This window comes from Plectropomus leopardus, chromosome 13 (assembly GCF_008729295.1).
Source record: "Plectropomus leopardus isolate mb chromosome 13, YSFRI_Pleo_2.0, whole genome shotgun sequence".
Lineage (NCBI taxonomy): Eukaryota > Metazoa > Chordata > Actinopteri > Perciformes > Serranidae > Plectropomus > Plectropomus leopardus.
Window position 1 is genome coordinate 32,595,350 of NC_056475.1, and position 16,924 is coordinate 32,612,273.

The 16,924-nt window shown below is 41.2% G+C and overlaps 1 protein-coding gene across 5 annotated transcripts in view; it reads right to left on the minus strand.

Annotated features, from left to right (window-relative positions):
- Nucleotides 1-16,924, minus strand: part of usp25 (ubiquitin specific peptidase 25) — a 113,121-nt gene that overhangs the window by 73,883 nt on the left and 22,314 nt on the right. For all 5 annotated transcript variants that reach the window (XM_042499675.1, XM_042499676.1, XM_042499678.1 and 2 more), the window contains exon 2: nucleotides 11,318-11,395. In XM_042499675.1, coding sequence (XP_042355609.1) covers nucleotides 11,318-11,395 — 78 coding nt within the window. The remainder of the gene's footprint in view (nucleotides 1-11,317; nucleotides 11,396-16,924) is intronic.

Sequence of the window (16,924 nt, forward strand, 5' to 3'; positions counted from 1 at the left end):
CATAAAAGCCTGGATGAGCTGTAATTTCTTGATGTTAAATTCAGACAAAACTGAAGTTATTGTTCTTGGCCCCAAACACCTCAGAAACTCTTTTTCTAAGGATATAATTTCTCTAGATGGCATTACCTTGGCCTCTAACACAACTGTAAGGAACCTCTGAGTTTTATTCAATCAAGATCTATCTTCCATTTAAACAAACTTCTAGGACTGCTTTCTTTCACTTATGTAACATTGCAAAAATTAGACATATATCCTGCCCCAAACAGACGCCAAAAAAATAGTACACGCATATTTTACTTCTACGCTAGATTACTGTAACTCCCTATTATTCGGTTGCCCAAACAAATCTCTTAGATCTCTCCAACTGGTGCAGAACGCTGCTACACATGTTCTAACGGGAACCAAGAAAAGGGATCATATTTCTCCTGTTTTAGTTTCAAGTTGTTTTGTTTTTTCAGGAGTTTCTCCTTAGGCGATGTAAGGGTCTATGGGCAGAGGGATGCTGTAAAGCCCTCTGAGGCAAACCGTGTTTTGTGATAATGGGCTTTATAAATAAAACTGACTTGAACTGATCCATCCTCTGCTAAACAGCCTCATCCTGCATTAGAAGAGATGGCCAAGCAAAATGAATTTTAAGAAAAGAAGAAGAATTCTTTAATCAGAAGTATATAATACAGAGAATTCTATCCAAAGTCTCAACTAATATCAGGGAAACTCATCCCTGATGAAATATTCACATGAAATAATCTGCTCAAATTGTATCACAATTGCTCATTTATCAAGTTAGGCATTTGGGTTTATCAGTTATCTTTACCATTACTGTTATGAATTTTAATATAAAATATCCCTAAAATATGTTATTTAGTCAGTGGTCATTAGTTTACGCACTGATAGTAAAGGATTTCCTGAAAGGATTTTATAAAGAAGGAGGCAAAGAAACACACCCCTGTCTACATTTGTTAAGCTGAGGTGGAGCAGGTGAACAGCTATAGGTTCCTTAGAACTGCCATCACTGAGGACCTATCCTGGTCATTAAACATCACCACCCAGGTTAAAAAAGCACAGGAAAGGCTCTACTTCCAACGGGAAATTAGGAAGGCTAAATTCGAGAGCAAGACCCTGGTTAACTTCTACAGGACAGAAGTGGAGCAATACTGAAAGACAGCAGCCACCCCAGCCACAGTCTGTTTACCCTGCTGACATCTGGAAAAAGATACAGAAGTATCCACTGCAGAACCACCAGACCACAGAGCAGCTTCTTTCCCCAGGCTATGAGACTCCTCAACTCCTCCTCTGACGCCACAAAAATGAAATAGGATTTCGGGTCAACTTCAATTTTATTTCTTTTTAAACCACGTTTAAGAAGAAATGACAAATCTACCTTGTACCTTGAAAGGAAAAAATTTTGGAACACGGTCCAGCCAAATACTACGTTTTAACCTAGTCTTGTTTTGATATGACCGGATATGAAAACTTCTTGTACAAAACAACTAATGCAGAAAACAACTTAGGGTGATGTACAAATGGTGTGATGTACAAATGGTGTTGTTACATAAACTGACCAGCAGAGCAAGCTCTAACTCTATTGCTTACAATGCTCTCAACACACTCAGCAGCAAGTAGAAGTAGAGCTCTGATCAGGCCCAAAAAACCTTGCCCGACGCTATGACCCCCAACAGTTTCTGTCCAAGCCCTATGTTTAAGTGCTGTAAACATAGGCCCATATTATATTACATTATACATATATTATACATATATTATAAAACAAATATTTTTTAAATATTAAAATTTGTAGTACAAGCTAAGGATTGGCATGTTTCCTCCCAACACTTCTTCTGTTAGTCACCTCATGCATGACAGGTTCAGCAAAGCAGGCTGCGTCCCCTGTGTGTCTAGTAAGCACAGCGATTCATGGCAATACAGTGCACAAATGATGATTACCCCTCTCAATACATCTCTCCTACTGCACACTCTGTCTCTCCCCCAGTTCTCCACATACTCTGCTGTTTGGTCACTTTCCCTCTCTTTCTCTCTGTCTCTGTCTTCCCCTCCTGATTTAGTCTATTAAAACTCCTGCCAGAGTGCCATTTAAGCACCAGACAGTTCACGACAGTTTCATTTAAAAATAATTTAAAAAATGTTAAATCAGCGAGAACCGTACACCATTCAAGCCTGACGAATAGTGAGAAACTGCAGCCCTTCACAACCTGGACCAGCCTGAATCCAGGCGATCGGGTCAGCCCAATGGGGTTCAGGCAGAGAATCAGAGCTCTAAGTAGCAGACTGAGCAGATGGTGCTGCAGAGTCAAGCCATTTCTTTACAAAAGAGACCTTTGCACACTAATTCTGTTTTTCTGTATGCACTTATTTAAATCCATCTGAAGAAAAAACAAAAAAAACATTACGCACAGAAACCTTGCATACTGAGCCTGATGCATTTTATTGTTATATTCATTGCAAAAGTGATATATGAGACAAAATGGAGAGACGCTTTTGCTCCCTTACTTCTCTGCACTCTCCACTCTCTCCCTGTCTGCATTTCACAAAGAAGGAGCTGAGCTGTCCTCCCTCTCTGTCTCCACACTGTGGCTGCGTTCCAAAAGTTTTTCCACTTCCCTCACTTGCCCTTAGCCCTTGGTATTACGTAACAGCTGACGTCACACGGAGGCCACTCTTAAAGCCGAGGGAAAGCTGGCAGGGGACTGAAATGAAACACACCTGCCCACGTTCACTCTCAGCGTGACTATCATGGATTGACCACCAGTTGCAGGATTAGCACTATACTGCTTTTTTTCTTAATCGTCATCATATATACATATATATATATATATATGCAATATCAATATCTGCAGACTTTTTGCAATACACAGATAGTCAATCGGTAATCAGCTGCATCAGTTTCTGATTATATAATTTTTGAGTGTGATCTATATTATGGTTATGTAATTATTTTTATATTTATACATATTATATATTTTTTATATATATTTATATATTTTATATATCTTGCGATACAGCATTTTCCCATGCATTTACAGATAATATTGTGAATACAGAAATCAAACAAGCTAAACAGAACAAATATACATAAATATTAGCCTAACTGCAACTGATTATATGACAGCTTTCAATACGCAACTATCTGCTAATAGATGAGTGGATTTTTATATGTGTAAGTTGACCTACACAGACTTATGATATATTAGAAGACCTACACAGACCTATGAGATGTATTAGAAGTGCAAATGAAAAGTATCAGATGGTGAATGTATTTAGGTATTTAGGTTTGTGTTTATTTTCCGGTTTATTTATCCTCTCCTTCCTCTGTGGTGCAGTCAGATGTTTACCTATTAATGCCCCCTAATCATGGATGTATTTTTTGCATCACGTGCATAGCTGTAATGCATTGTGGGTGATATAGACTTCTGAAGTGACCATCGATGTTCACTCGCTCCCTCAGCCCTCTGACGGTCAATCTCACCAGGTTCACTTCAGTTTTTCAGACTATTGGAACGGCCCATCAGATGGCGAAGGGGATTCCCCTGAGGGCAAGTGCTGAGGGGAAGTGAAGAAGGGCATGTTGAAAGAACACAGCGAGTCTCTCTCTCTTTGTGTGCTGCCCACATCCTCCTCTACCTCATTATCATCTACCTGAATATCACTAGCTGACCTGCTGAGAGATGCCATCTGAGTTATGAAATGTGTTTACACCACATTTTCTTAACTGCCAACGGGTCAAACAACCGATGTTTTTGTTTTCACGGATAGAAAAAAAAAAGTTTGGAATGAATGTAAAAGTTTTTTGAAATCAGTGTGCAAATGTGATAGGCTAAATGTGAGGTTATATTTATTTTAAGACGTTGGTCAATTTCAACAAAAAACATGGACTTGGCGTGCTGTGGCCTAAGTTGCTCTCTACTTTGTTAAATAAATACTGGAAAATAGGGCTGGGCAATATGGCTTCAAAATATTTTTAGGCTGTATCGCGATACACAAGACATATCTCAATATTTTGAAATATTTACAATACAATAAAGTAAAAAACTGTTTTATCATAGTACTGTCAAAATTAAGTTAAATTAAGTCTTGTTATTACAAAATCCAAATCCAAGAGGTCACTGGTGCTTTTACCTTGAAGCACCAAGCTTGCCTCAGGCCAGAAGTGTTTATGTTTTTGCTGTGGACTTGAAATTCAAGCATCAAGTTTTATTCACTATGAGCTGTAAAAGAATTAACAGCTCTCCAGTTGATATAAAACAAATGTTTGTAATCCCCCTAACCCCCTAGCCTTAACCCAAACCCCGCAGATACAAAAATACACAGCCTCGCCTGCTCACACTCATTAAACTCAAAAGCTTGTAACACAAGCTAAACTGAACTGTTACTGCGGCACCATTAAAAGTGTGATGTTTATTCACTGCTGGAAACAACTAACAGCTCCTCAATTCATATATTAAGAGTATCTGCAAGTCGCAGTGGTGCTTAGTCACAGTGGTGCAAAATTTAACTAAATGGCAGTCTGAAACCCTGCAGATGCAAATAAAACATGCTTCGCCTGCTCAAACACTATTTGGCCTGTATAGGTTTGGCATGTGTGTGTTACATATCTTTTTGAGTGAGCGTGAGAGTGAAAGAGTGAGTGAGAGAGAGAGAGAGAGAGAGAGAGAGAGAGAGAGGGAGAGCGTCACAGGAGAGAGCAAGAGAACTGCTAGCTGAAAAAAATATGATAATCTTCATGCGTATGTTGGTGAATCAGAATTATTCTAAACTGACAGGCAGTCAGGCAGATTAAATAAAAACAATGGAAACGGCAACAGTTATATTTCATTACAGAAATTCTCATATCCTTCAATGTGAGCCAGGATTGGGACACTCCAGTGGGCTTTTAAAACTGGAAAATTTTAATTACAACAATAACTGATTCCTTTACAATTGATGGTGAGAAAATCCCACTCTTGGTGCACCACCCTGTGCAAAGCTTTGGAACTTTACACTGCCCACCTGTCCAACGAGCACATGGCTGCCTCTGTCACATCCCAGCTCTCAGATGGTCTGAGCAAAATTGACCAAAGCTTCTGATGTGGCCACTAAAGTTGTGTGACATCACTTCAACAACAGCTCTGAGGATGGATTCAAAAGCTAATAACTACATCCATTTATAACTGAGCCTTCCTCAATGGCTCTCCAACACAGCACTGTTTGAAACACCCTGAAGCTTCCACTGTAGTCCATTACTTTGAGCTTTGAGCAAGCGAGGGTGAAGCTTGTGTACGAGCTGAGTTTCCACAGGACAGAGGTGGAATGCAATGCAGACAGTAGACAAGGTCATCAATCGACCAAAGCAACACAGAATCACTGGACTGCTGCAGGCAGGCAAGGCTCGTCTTGGATGAGGAAGAGCACCCAAGATGTGGTCCAGAGCCACAAAGAAAGAAAGGAAAGACCTTGTGATCTCCAAAGTTGTGAAGATGGAAAAGGAGAGCTGCAAAATCAAGGCAATAAGCCAACAGCAGCAAGGGAGATGGACAACCAGGCATGCTGTGATTGACTGAGGGATTGATTGAGGGCTGTTAAGTGGACAGACAGGTGGAGAATGCCCAAGGCAAGGCTGAGCCTTCTCATCAGTGCCACGCAAAATATCCTTCCCTGCAGCTCCGATACAGCTCAGAGGAGGCCTGCCAACTCTGCGACTCCAAGAACCTGAGCTTGCAGCACATACTTTCTGGCTGCAAGGCAGCCCTGACACAGGACCGGTACAAATGGCACCCCAACAGGGTCTTACGCAAGCTCACCAAGATCCCTGAGGCACGCAGGCTCGAAGCAAACAGGGCCAGCCCAGCAACAGCACAGCAGCTGATTCAATTTGTTAGGCAAGGGTATGAGTAAGACTAGCAGCACAAGAGCATGGTGTCCTCTGGCAACCAGAGGTGAGTAGAACATGAGAGTTGATCTTGACCACCAGTTGAGATTTCCACCAGAGATCACCACAACCTACTCCGGGGTGCTTCACAGTGTGTGACTCGAAGCAGTTTACCTAAACCTCTTCTTTTAATCTGTTTTTTTACTTCTTTTATTAGCTTTTAACGTTGTGCGTTTAAGGTTGCTTTTAAATATTACTTTTATTCACGCAGTATGTGGACTTTGGGCTCATTTGCACACTTCTATGCACGTTTTTGCGTGGCAACGCAACTGCTGGCGTTCCACGTGCTGTGGTGTGCCACGAGGTGACTGGACATTGTGACGGCACCAGGAGTAATGTCACTCTGAGCCGCAAGCTCCTTCTTTCTCTGCGTTTCGCCACTAAAGGAGATGAGGAATACCGGCTGAGCTGTTCTCGTCGTACAGCCCGGAAAAAACTCCTTCTTCTTCCCGGGTTCCCTGCCAGGGAAGAGGCATGAGGGCAGAAGTGTGGAGGAGACTGAAGCACCTCAGCTTGGACAACCTCTGGCAGCTTCCCCCTCTGCACAATGTCCTGTTATCCAACGTTCAATCCAAACGGAACAAGGTGGACAAGCTGGAGGTGTGGGCCAAATATAAGCAGGAGGTGAGGGAAATGTGTTTGCTTGCGTTTACTGAAACGTGGACAAGGACCTTGAAATAAGTGGGTTTGGTAGCCCATTTCGACTGGACCAGTCACCGGAGATCACAGAAAAGAGCAGGGGAGGAGGAGTGTGTTTTTACATCAATCAGAGGTACTGTAACACTGTTGTTGTCCATGAAAAAGCATGTACACCTGATGTTGAACTGTTGCCTGTCACTCCACCTCCTTTCTACTTGCCTCGTGAGTATCAACAACTTCTTCACGCTTGTTTACATTCACCCAAGAGCTAACGCATCCACGGCTGCACAGGCTGCTATTCGCTAATGTCACACACAGACTTGATTCAATTTGCCCGGATGCTCCCAAGTGCATTCTTGGCGATTTTAACCACTGCACTTTAAAAAGACTCTCGGAGCTTATGAACAAAATGTGACTTGCGCCACAACTCTGAGGAATTCCGCGCTTGATTTGTGTTATGGGTCTGTGAGCGGTGCTTATAAATCCATGCCCATGTCTTCCCTTGGTGCCTCCTACCAAAACAGTGTGTATTTAATGCCTGTGTATAAATCCTCCTTCAGACTTCTTGGCTGTGTAAAGAAGGAGGTTAAAACCTGGTCAGAGGACAGTATATCATCTCTTCAGGCATGCTTTGGGTGCACTAACTGAGACTGTTTTTATAATGTGTGTGCTGGCATTGATGAACTTTGTGACCCTGTCCCCTCTCATATTTCTATTTGTGTTAATTCTGTTGTCCCAACAAAAAAAGTGGTTATTTTTCCAAATAATAAACCCTGGGTAACAAAAGAACTCAAATCAGTTATTAACAAAAAGAAAAGGACTTTTTACAGCAGTGATCCCCACGAGAAAAAGACTGTCTCCAGGGAAGTGTGGATTTAAATTGCCAAAGAAAAAATTAAATATAAGAATAAAATAGCAAATCAATTCACTGGTAGGAACATTAGGGCAGCCTGGCAGGGCATAAAATCAATGGCCTGCATTGACCAGTGTTCAGGTGAGGCTTAGCGGCACATAAGCATTAATGGCATGGTTGATACTGACTTGGCAAACACACTTAACTGTTTTTTCTCTCGCTTTGAAAGGTCTGATTCTATAAATAATGTTACTACATTGAGGGATTCTCTTGTACCCAAAGAGGAGCTTGTTGTTCCTCAGGAACAGGTTAGAGCCTTACCAGAGAAAACAAATGTGAGGAAGGCGGCCGGCCCTGATGCTGTCTGTGAGCGCTCTGAAATACTGTGCTGACCAGCTCAGTGGAGTTTTCTCCAAACTGTTTCAAATGTGTGCTGATCTTTGCCAGCTCCCCTCCATTTGGAAGACCTCAACAATTATTCCCTTTCCTAAATCAAAGAATCCTAAGGAATTAAACAAGTTCAGACCTATTGCTCTTACCTCACTTGTGATGAAAATTTTTGAGCGCATGTTAAAAGACGAGGTTGTCTCCCTTGTGTGTGATAAACTGGACCCTTTACAGTTTGCTTATCAAGCTGGCAAAGGAATAGAGGATGCTAAATTGTTCATCCACAACACTGCATACAAGCACTTGGAGAAACCAAAATCACGTATTAGACTTTTATTTGCTGATTTTTATTCTGCTTTGAATAAGATGCAACTACACATTTTAATTGGCCAGCTTTCTAATTATTTAATTTACCTGATCAGCTTTTATTGTTGCTTTCAAACTTTTTAACTGACAGGAAGCAGCAGGTTTAGTTAATGGTTTTATGTGTGATGGCTCTCCTCAGGGTTGTGTTCTTCCACACCTTCTTTTTATCCTGTACACAGACAGCTGCAGGTCTCATACAGAGGGTAGTTGCCTGGTAAAATTCTCTGAAGACACAGCACTTTTGTCACTTCTTCCAGGGTCAGACGCAGACCATGGTAGTGCCCTACCTGGTTTTATTAATTGGTGTGATAAAAATTCCTTGACCTTAATGTGTCTAAAACAAAAGTGCTCATCATTGATTTTAGGAAATCTAGCGAAGAACTTAAAGCTAGCTTCATTCATGGTGAGAATGTTGAAATTGTCGACACATACAAGTATCTGGTAACTGTGTTTGATTCTCAGTTAAATTTTGATGTGAACACTGACTGTATTGTGAAATGCAGTCAACAGAGCATTCATTTACTGAGGAAATTAAAATCCTTCAAGCTCTGTAACTCAATGTTATGTATTTTGTCCTTGATTGAAAGCATCATATCATTTTCTTTTATTTGCTGGTTTGATGGTCTTTCTGTAAAAGACAAGAATAGCATTTGAATTATTGTTAAGGTTTGCTCCAAAATAATCGGAGTCCAGCAAAGAGACTTGTGTTCTCTATGGCAAAAAAAAGGTGGTCCAAAAAGTCAGATGAATCATTTCTCAGCATGACCACATCCTGTTGTCTGATTTTATGTTAATGCCCTCAGGCCACTGCTTTAAAGCCCCTGTCAGGAAAACAAATTGCTTTTCTAGATCTTTCATTCCTTCTGCCATCAGGCTTTTGAACCTTAATGTGTTATATTCATCATGTTCCTGTTCTTGTACTTAACCACATACTGGTTTTTCTTGAATTTCTTATACTGGTGGCCTGTTCATTTGAATTTATCAGTGCTCTTGAAGTGTTTATTTATCTCAACTGTTTACTGAGGCCATTAAAGGCTTTAAGTCTATGTGTGCTTCATTACTAAAAGGAGCCACAGAAGGGTGACAACATGCCATGAACACCACAGGTCACATGCTGTTTGTTTATTGTGCTGTTTGTTGTGTTTTATTACTTTTTTTTCCCATTCTTTGTCTTTCTTGACTGTTGTGTGCTAAAATGTATGTAAGGAAGGACAAGGTGTGGGGAAAGCAAGGATCCTAGGGCTGGCTGCAAGGGGCAGTAGGGAGACAACCCTACTGCTGCTCCACCACCTTAAGATATTACAGGATTAAAGGAGCAAAACACCCATATGGGATGGCTCCTGGCTGATAACACTGCAGCCAGTACTATTGCTCCATCTAATGTGCGCCAGCCAGTAATGCCCAGCAGGTGGAACCACCTGTGTTTACATCTTGAAAGCCTTTTCTAATGGATGTGTTTTTAAAATGCTCTGCATTTGGTTTAGTTTAGGATGTATTTACATTTTCTAAAACAGACAGTCCTTCAAATCTGTGCTTAGGCATGGTCTGAGGCAGTTCTAAATTTGAGTGCGAAAAAATTAAGGTAAAATACTGAGGAATCAAGTATTTCTATTAAAACGTTTAACGCATGGTTTAAGCACAGATTTGCTACATTAGCTAACTTGCTAGCCACGTAGTCACGTTCTACCTACCGTTTAACTGAGTTAAAGCCAAAGTGTGAGCATGTATTCACGCTGCACTCTTTTGTTCAGGACTTGCAGTTTGATTTGCCCAATTTGTCCAACTGAACAACTTCAGACTTTAATTTACAAGAGTAAAAAGTTAAAGTCTATTTTTCATTGAAAATTCCTCCTTGACATGTAAAGCAGAACATGGTCACTGTACTCTAAACCATGTTTAAGTGCTGTTGCAGCTGTTCTTCTCTTGACTCAGCAGCATCAAACCACAACTTCCTGTTTTTCAGACCATTCATGTTTCTGATTGAGTTCAATCCATTAAAATAATGTTTCAGCAGAGGAACAAAGCTGTAGCATCAATGTCATAATGGTTAAGTAGAGAAACGTGGTTGAAGGTAACTAAGTGTATTTACTAAAGTGCTGTCCTTTTGTACAAATACTTTACTATTACTACTGCTACTACTTTACTTTACTTTACTTAAAGGGAAATATCATACTACTTTTTATTCCACAACATGCATTTTCACAGCTACAGTTACAAATCACTTTTTTTTATATGCAGTTAAAATGAAATGCTATTTCTACATTTTAAAATGCCCATCTTAAAAATGCCTAGTTTAAATGAAATGTTCTCTCCTCTACCACCTTCAGTTTACTGAAAAGCTACAGTGAACAGGCAGTAAGGTGTGGGACTACTTCTTTAAAGATAGTGATGTAGTTGTCTGCAAATAGTTGCAAAGCAAAGATAAGCCATGGATCTAGTTCATTTCAAGAAGTGGTTGACAGTATATAATATAATTATATAATAATATATATATAATTAATATTCTTCAATGAAGTCATTTTATTAAGAGAGCAGCCTCCTGAGTACCTTTGCATGGACACATCAGTGCTCATGGAGAAAGTCTATTTTAAACTAATAAATTCAGTAAATCTGCCACAACACTGGTCACCAGTGAATTTTCGCCCTGCAAAATGGTAGTGGTCTCAAAAATCAAATATCAGTCGGGCACTATTAGAAACGTGACACCTGGGTGGACACATATTTTTGCTCCTTTTGTGGCGCATTGCACACATATCAACTACAAATCAAAATCAACTACAATAACATTTTCAGTAGCCTGCAAGCTGCTTTTAACCTTTTACTAACCCTGGTTCCCCAGGTGTTTGTGACACTGAACTTAACACAACAGTAAAAAAATATAAAATGAAATAAAATAATAAAATAATAAAATAATAAATAATAATAATAATAAATGATAATATTAATAATAAATAATAATGATAAAATAAAATTAAAAAAAGAACAACGGTAAGGCAAACTCGTCTACTGCAGAGACATACACAGCTCTAGTGTTCTTAAATGGTAAAGGAGCTCATCACATATCTAGCGTGTTTTCTTGAGTTTAAAAGAAACTGCATGTAAGTGCTAATTTTGGTGGGAAAGGGGTATAATGCATGTGTTTGATGACGTACCTGCAGGGCCTGCTGAAGCAGCTGAACATCTGTGGTGCCTGTGACCTCCCTCAGCTGGTTTAGTAGCGTCTGCTGGTGCTATTGAAGGCAAAAAAAGAGAGGATACAAGGCAGTTCAGAGCAAAGTTCGATGGAGAAAAGGTGCAAGTCATTGGGTGTCACTTGACTTGTTTTGTATGTTGGCAGGAAAAATGTGAACAAAAATAATTGGTGCCAGTGTCAGTTTTAAGCCTTCAGAGTTCACACTCTTTAATTCCAATGACATTGAACACTATATTGCAAAACTTGATAGATTAAACATTATTGACCCTTATAATGTCCCTGGGTTGTATTTCACGATCACTGAAACAGCTGGAAAAGACTATTCAACACCTGCTGTATCCAGACATCTACAATTTCCTGATCCATTTCCCTTCATCCAACTGTGGAGAGTCTCTGAAAGCCTACACTAGCCTGGAAGGGTACAAATGGACAAAATCTGGATTCATGATGAAGATTCAGCTTTGCATTGTCGGCAATGGAAGGTAAGTGTCACTTCATCTTAGTTAAAGTTAACAGGCAGTGTGATGTACGCTAAGTGGTGTGCTAACTTGTATGTAGTGTTAGCTAGTCCATGGGTGCTTTTCACACCCTGTATCTAAGATTTACTAAGAGTTAGCAACGTTATCACTGTGTGAATGAATTTCGAAAGACACAGACAAAAAGTGGTAAAAGGATTTCAAAAGGAGTGTATGGCCCTGTCTTTTAGCCTTCTATTTCCAAATAAATGTTTTTAAGACCAACAAGATTAATGCCATGCAGTTGTATTCCTCTGCACACCAGTCAAGTTTCACTTACAGCTTACACCCCTGTATGTGAAAACATGGAGCTGGACTGTTTATTAGGAGTGCTATTGGAATATATACATCGTTGGGTTATTTTTAGCACACTTGGGGCAGAGAGGGTGCAGCAGAATGTCAGTCCCATTGCAAGTGAAACATAACTGTTCATAATGCTGGGTCTAAAACTTTGCTTTCCCTCACTCAACAGCTGCTCCTCTCATCCATCCATGTTATCGGATCAGCGGTGAACAGATTGACAGATCAGTTATCCACCTCGCAAGTGGCAAATTGCTGAAAAGGAGTAAAAGAAGTCATGGGGAGCTCCACCTGAGCCGTGTTCACGACCTCTGTGACAAGCTCATTGACTTGCTCACTCACATTGCATTAACTCATTGAGTGCCATTGACGTATATATACGTCATTCAAAAGCCAACGCTTGAGTGCCATGGACGTATATATATATATCATAGTGTGTTTTCGGCGGCTGGCACAAGGGGGCGCTCTCACGCTCCCTGTGTGTAATTTTGGGGCTGCTGGGATTCGTAGTTGTAGTACAAAAGATGGTAGATCAAAGCATGAAGTGGAGTAACCAGGATCAGAGAGCAGAGTGATCTGTACGGAGGTGATTCGAAACTACAGCAACAAAGCTACATTAATTCAATGTAGGCATAAAATGCCCCCCAAAAAACAGAGAGGGTCAAGTGGCCAGTTTCGCCAGCGGACACTGGAAAAAACTGTCATGGATCTCAGCTATAACTAAATCATGCTACCTTTCTACATTAGCATAATTAGTGGGTGTGTAACGGTACACAAGGAGACTGTGACACAAAAGACAGAATGGTGCATGAGACTAGATGTTTGTGTCAAGGTTTTGCTCTGGCCTTCAGAACCATCACACCCCTAATAATTAGGTGTTTTTAACATTAGCTGATGTGCGAGGAGAGTCCATCAATGCGTCATGTAACCCAACAATCAAGAGTGTCTAGGTTTTGAAAATGAAGCGAACAAGCGAGCTGTGCAGTATTTAAACTGTATTGGCTCAGAAGCAAATATGTGCAAATTGATGTGAATATTACATGAAGAAATTGTGGTTATGAATGTGGAGGGTTGTGAGACTGTGTTGGGGTTAAAGGTGCATTTTGTAAGATCTTGACATAATTTCAGTTTATAACACAAGCAGTGACACCTTTGACAATATGTCCACGATGCCTATGTATTGTACTGCAGAGATATCCACTGCTAAACAGCCAGGGACGTTCTGTTCTACATCCTGGCCTGAGAGGCAACAGTGAGTCACTTTAGCCTCTAATTTTCCGCATGAGAGGATGAAGAAGTTGAGCCAACCAGAGCATTGAGTCAATGGGTACAGTGTAGAAATTACGATCTCAGTTAATTCTTTGTTTACTGTGTAAGAAATACAGCGACGGCAGAGGCTACTACTACCTCCTACTACTGCCAGTCAAATGACTCTGCAGTAGACATGGGTTTTAACCCTCTGGCTGCGATCGGCATTGATGGGAACACAACATCCGCGTGAATGAGGTAATTTCAGCTCCTTAACCGGTGAGATGCAATGATGCGCCTTCACTAATTACCGTCTTCCTCCTCCTAAGCAGCGCTTAAACACAGATCCAAATCCATCTGCACAGAGTTTGAAAAGGGGACTTAATGAGTAAGAGATAAATAAAGAGATAAATAAATACTGCTGTCTACTGTTTACCTGTTCTCATGTCTGTCTGTGACATCGCACAGACACACCAACAAGACAACACACACACACCAACACGTCAGCTGAGATAGGCTGACTCGCTCTCCAGCATGAGTTCAGTGGCAGTGAATAATACAGCCAATCACTTATATTTAGTGGGTTCATACATGTTTAAAAAAACCCATGCTAATTTTAGTGGGGACATGGTATACCTTTGCCATCCTGTCATCACAAGGACCAAATCCACGAGGAGCCACCTGTAAAGTCTGCAAAAAGAATGCGCAGCTTTTCACAACAGGAGAGTCTGCGCTTTCAGTCAGGGGACAAGGAGGCATACATCATCGCCAGAGCACGACTGAGAGCTGACGTCAAGGAGACAAAGAGGAGATACCAACAACGACTTCAGCGAGACCTCAACAGCAACAGCACTAAAGATATGTGGCAGGCAATTCAAAATGTCACAGGCTACAAAAGAGCGCCCCCATCATATGTGAGGCCAGGCTGCCGGACGAGCTGAACACATTTTACGCTCGCTTTGACCTCATCAATAAGGACTCAGCTGTGAAGTCTACTCCACCTCCAGAGCACCAGCCACTCTCAGTGACCACAGCAGATGTGAGCAAACTCCTGCCGAGAGTTAATATAAACAAGTGTACAGACATGTACTTAAAACTTGTGTTGATCAGCTAGTTGATGTTATAACTGACATTTTAAACATCTCACTCTCACAAGAGACTGTTCCCTCCTGCCTCAAGACAACAATCATCATTCCTGTACCTAAAAAGTCTGCTGTGTCTAGTCTTAATGACTACCGCCCTGTGGCTCTTACCCCCATCCTGATGAAGTGCTTTGAGAAACTGGTTCTCCAGCACATCAAAGACAACCTCCCTGCCAGCCTGGACTCTCACCAGTATGCTTTCAGAACCAACAGATCCACAGAGGCCATATCAACTGTCCTTCACTCAGTCTTCACTCACTTGGAGAATAAGAACAGCTACATCAGGATGCTGTTTGTTGACTTCAGCTCAGCATTCAACACAATCTCTCCCATGAAGCTGATTGGAAAACGTAACACTCTGGGCTTTAATACAACACTCTGCAAATGGATACTGGACTTCCTCACATGCAAACCCCAGAGAATTCGGATTGGCAGTCAAACCTCCTCTACATTAGTGCTCAACAACGGGGACCCCCAGGACTGTGTGCTCAGCCCCCTCCTGTTCACACTGTACACCCATGACTGCACTCCCAGACATCAGAAGAACTCTACATCACCATCATCGGCCACATTACAAACAATGATGAGAGTTCATACCGGGAGGAAATCAAACAATCTTGCAGAGTGGTGCACAGGGAACAACTTACTGCTGAACATCAGTAAAACCAAAGAGTTGAATTGTTAATTTTTAGAAAGAAGGAGGCAAAGACACACACCCCTGTCTACATCAGTGGAGCTGGGGTGGAGCAGCTGAACAGCTATAGGTTCCTTGAAATTACTATCACTGAGAACCTATCTTGGTCATCACACATCACCACCCAGATTAAAAAAGCCCAGAATTGGCTCTTCTTTCTATGGAAAAGTAGGAAGGCTATATTCCACAGCAAGATCCTGGTTAACTTCTACAGAGGAGCAATTGAAAGCATACTGACTGGAAACATCACAAACTGGCATGGTTCATGCACAGCCCAGGACCGGAAGACTACAGCGGGTGATTAAAACTGCCCAGAACATCACTGGTTCCCATCTACAGAGCATCAGTGACCTCGATGTAGTGAGGTGTCTGCACAGAGCCCAAAGGATACTGAAAAAGCAGCCATCAAAGCCACACCCTTCACCCTGCTGCCATCTGGAAAAAGATACAGAAGTATCCGCTGCAGAACCACCAGACTACGGAGCAGCTTCTTTACCCAGCCTGTGAGACTCCTCAACTCCTCCTTCTTGGCTTTGCAACAGTGTTCCCGTACTATGTTCCCCATGTATTGGCCTGGCCCTCTGGTGGCCCTGACGCCTGCAAGCATGCTGACCAGGGGCTTTGCTTTCTCACCTTTTCATCCACAGCCACCACTCTCATCATCATTTACATTATTATTAGTAATCCCTCCTACCTTGGCTTTCACATCTCTACTCCACTATCGCCCTTGTTTTCTGTCTCTCTTCTTGTCTTTTTCTTCTCTTTTTTGTAGGTATGCTTGTATACGCCCTATATATGGATAAACTGAGAGAGAGATCACTTTTTCGTTTTTTTCTTGTCTTTTCAAATACCGCAAATCTCAAAGAATTCCCCTTCATTCCCATTTGTCTCTGATTGATGCTCCACCAGGTTATTAATTTCTGTGCATAATGCCCTTATGTGTTTGAGTTAGTCTCCCCTTATGTTTTCTCACTGCTCTCTCTTGTTTCTATTTTGCTTGTTTGCCCCCCTTCCCCCTCCGTGTTGTCATATTTTTACAACCTCTGAAGATTATATAGAGCAACAATATCAGAATGCATACGATGGATTTTTTCATTACCAACACCAATAGCATCATTACTTTGGCACTGAACATAACTTCTTGGAACATACGAGGAATCAGCTCACCTGCAAAACGGACCAAAGTATTAAACCATCTACACAAGCTAAAATCAGATATCTGTCTAACACAAGAAACTCATTTTACAGAGGCAGAACCTCGGAAACTCAAGGCTAGATGGATTGGCCAGACCTATCACTCAACCTATAACTCCAAAAAACGCGGCATTCCATTCTCTTTAGCAAAAACACACCATATTCTCATAACACAACTACACTGTGTTCCAAATTATTCAAATACGATTTCAATTAAACAAACATTTGATTTTTGTTATTCAATTACAGGTTTCAATTGTGCTGCTTCTCTTGTCAGTTAACATCACAGACATCAATCTGGTGATTAGCTTGCCAGGTGTGCCTAATTAAAGGGAAACTAGGAGGTTGTTCCACATTATTAAGCAAGACACAGGTTTCATGCAGTATGGGGAAAAAGAAAGATCTTTCTTTTTCCCCATACTGCATGAAACCTGTGTGAAACCTGTGCAGATGAAAAGCGTAAAGGTATACAA